The following is a 2,197-nucleotide window of genomic DNA, read 5'->3' as shown; positions in this document are numbered from 1 at the left end:
GAAGGACTTCGGAGACTGCAATTGAATTGATCAAAAAAGAGAAATAGGGCCAACTCTTTTAGTTGCGCCTCTAACCTTACTATGCTACCCTGATAAAAGGTCGAATTCAGCAGGACTGCAGGCACGAAATGCCGATCAAATCCGTTAAAGGAAGCCTAATCAAAGCGGGCAAACAAGAAGATCTGACTGAGTTGATGATGGATCGGATCTCGAAAGGCGAGAGGCTTTCATAAAGACATATGAGAAACGGAGGGAGAGAAGTCCATGGAGAACTACCAAATCCAATGACTTTGATTTGTTCGTACCATTCTGTCATCGATCACTGCTGGGTCGGTTGGTGAGTCACCCAAAAAAAGCATCGAGAAAGGTCAAGCATATATGTTTTATGAAATGATCAGCGGTTTCATTTATGCTATGCCCTGCATCGTGTTCGTCTGTGTTTATTGAGCTTTTAGCGCCATGCGCTTTGCTTCGCTTTATAAAAGAGAGAGAGAGCCTTGTCTTGAGAGTGAAAAGAAAGGGCAAGCGATAGAAAGGATAGTCCCTCGCGCGTTCGCGAGAACTACTAGAAAATGGTGAGATCATTAGATCATTAGTGAAAGAAGGACCAACGACGATCCTATCCTAAAGGAGAAGAAGGAGTAGGAGGAGTTAGTTTTCTTTGAAGATCGAGGAATCAATCTCCCAATTATGCCATTCGGAAGAAGACTTCTACAGAGGGAAAGCCTGTTACGAGTAAGTGGAGAGGAAAGATCTCCAAAGATTCTTATCTCATTCCATTCCAGTGGCTCAACTAGTAACCAATGGCGAAAACTAAAAAATCCATGGTTTCCCGGTAGAACCCTATTTCGCCCAAGTTGTTTCAGAACCGGAAAAAAGAAGCGGTTTTTCGCACAGCTTGCGCATAGTGCAGGTCCCACTTGTATATCGTATTTGGTCGAAGAAGCATCGGACAGGTTGGAGTTCTTACCTTCTTGGGATTCCATGTACCAAGATCTGCTTTTATTATATGGGCAATACCGATCTACTTTAGTAGATCATATGGATGTAGAAAAAGCTTCTCATTTTGATGAATTGGAAACATCTCTTTTCCATTTCTATTTACCCAGTTCATATCTTTGTTTCGTGTGTTCCCCGGAGGAATTCGGTCTCTTCAATCTCGGGATACCACCTAAATAACTATAACTGCGGCTAGAGAGTCAAATAGGTCGGGAAGAAAGAGTCTGAGGTTGGGTTGGACGACATACATCTTGGTTGGTCCCACCACCACTGGGGATTGGACATATATAGAATCTTTCTTCTAAAAAAGTCTTATATATATATATATATATATATATATATATATATATATATATATATATATATATATATATATATATATAATTTTATATTCTTATTTATTTAAATAGCTGAGGGACCACAAAACGGGGTGAAAAAAAACGAAAGCCCTTCTTTTAAGTTCCTCCCAGATACATGGCTTACATACCCGGCTCAACATTCTTGGAAAACAATCGAATCGAGGGTCCGGAGGAGAATTGGCCATTCAATCTTGTGAACTAATCGAGACCGAAATTGGAGAAAGAGATACGAACGGAAAGGAATAACTAATCGATGAAAGAACATGAAACCATTCTGTTTCAATAGAGGTACGAGAAAGGGTTGGGGGCAATGAAGTAGCTGAAGTGGTTGGATTTTGCAAGCTGTTCCCACCACTGCTGGATGTGATTCTAAGAGCCGAACGAGAATGAATACCACACAGAAAAGTCAAGACCAGGCTCCCTAATGGAATGTTTAACCGATCCATTCCGGATCGACCGAATTGGTACGGAAGTTGTAACATGGGAAAACCACGGAAAACACGACTTATTTGAATAACCCAGTGACCTACCAATTGTAGAAGTAGGATTTTTAGCAAGCAATAAGCACTTAAATAATACAATTCAAGTGTACCATCTTCTTTCTCATTTCGAGGAAAAGGTGCGGAAGGAAAAGGAAACAACGGAGGGATCCGAATCGGACCTAAATGGGAATGACATGAAAAGTCTTTTTCAAAACCTAGCATTAAGGGCGTTACGACGATATATGAGAGGAATGGAGAAAAACTCGAGATTGGTGTGGAGGGGAAGGTCTGTTTATAATATAGTTCAAGAAAGAGTCGTCTCATTTCCTTACTTCTTCGTTCTTTCTAATTCATTCA

The 2,197-nt window shown here is 40.6% G+C and overlaps 1 protein-coding gene across 1 annotated transcript; it reads left to right on the top strand.

Moving 5' to 3' along the window:
• The first annotated feature begins 675 nt into the window (after positions 1-675).
• LOC128126626 (uncharacterized mitochondrial protein ymf1-like) lies at positions 676-1,237 on the top strand. The gene has a single exon (XM_052764471.1). The coding sequence runs from the start codon at positions 691-693 to the stop codon at positions 1,177-1,179; it is 489 nt and encodes a 162-aa protein (XP_052620431.1). The 5' UTR covers positions 676-690; the 3' UTR covers positions 1,180-1,237.
• The last annotated feature ends 960 nt before the right edge of the window (positions 1,238-2,197 follow it).

The sequence above is a fragment of the Lactuca sativa genome, chromosome 6 (assembly GCF_002870075.4).
Source record: "Lactuca sativa cultivar Salinas chromosome 6, Lsat_Salinas_v11, whole genome shotgun sequence".
NCBI lineage: Eukaryota > Viridiplantae > Streptophyta > Magnoliopsida > Asterales > Asteraceae > Lactuca > Lactuca sativa.
The sequence above is the reverse complement of the archived record's forward strand: the minus strand, read 5'-3'. Positions and strand labels throughout refer to the sequence as shown.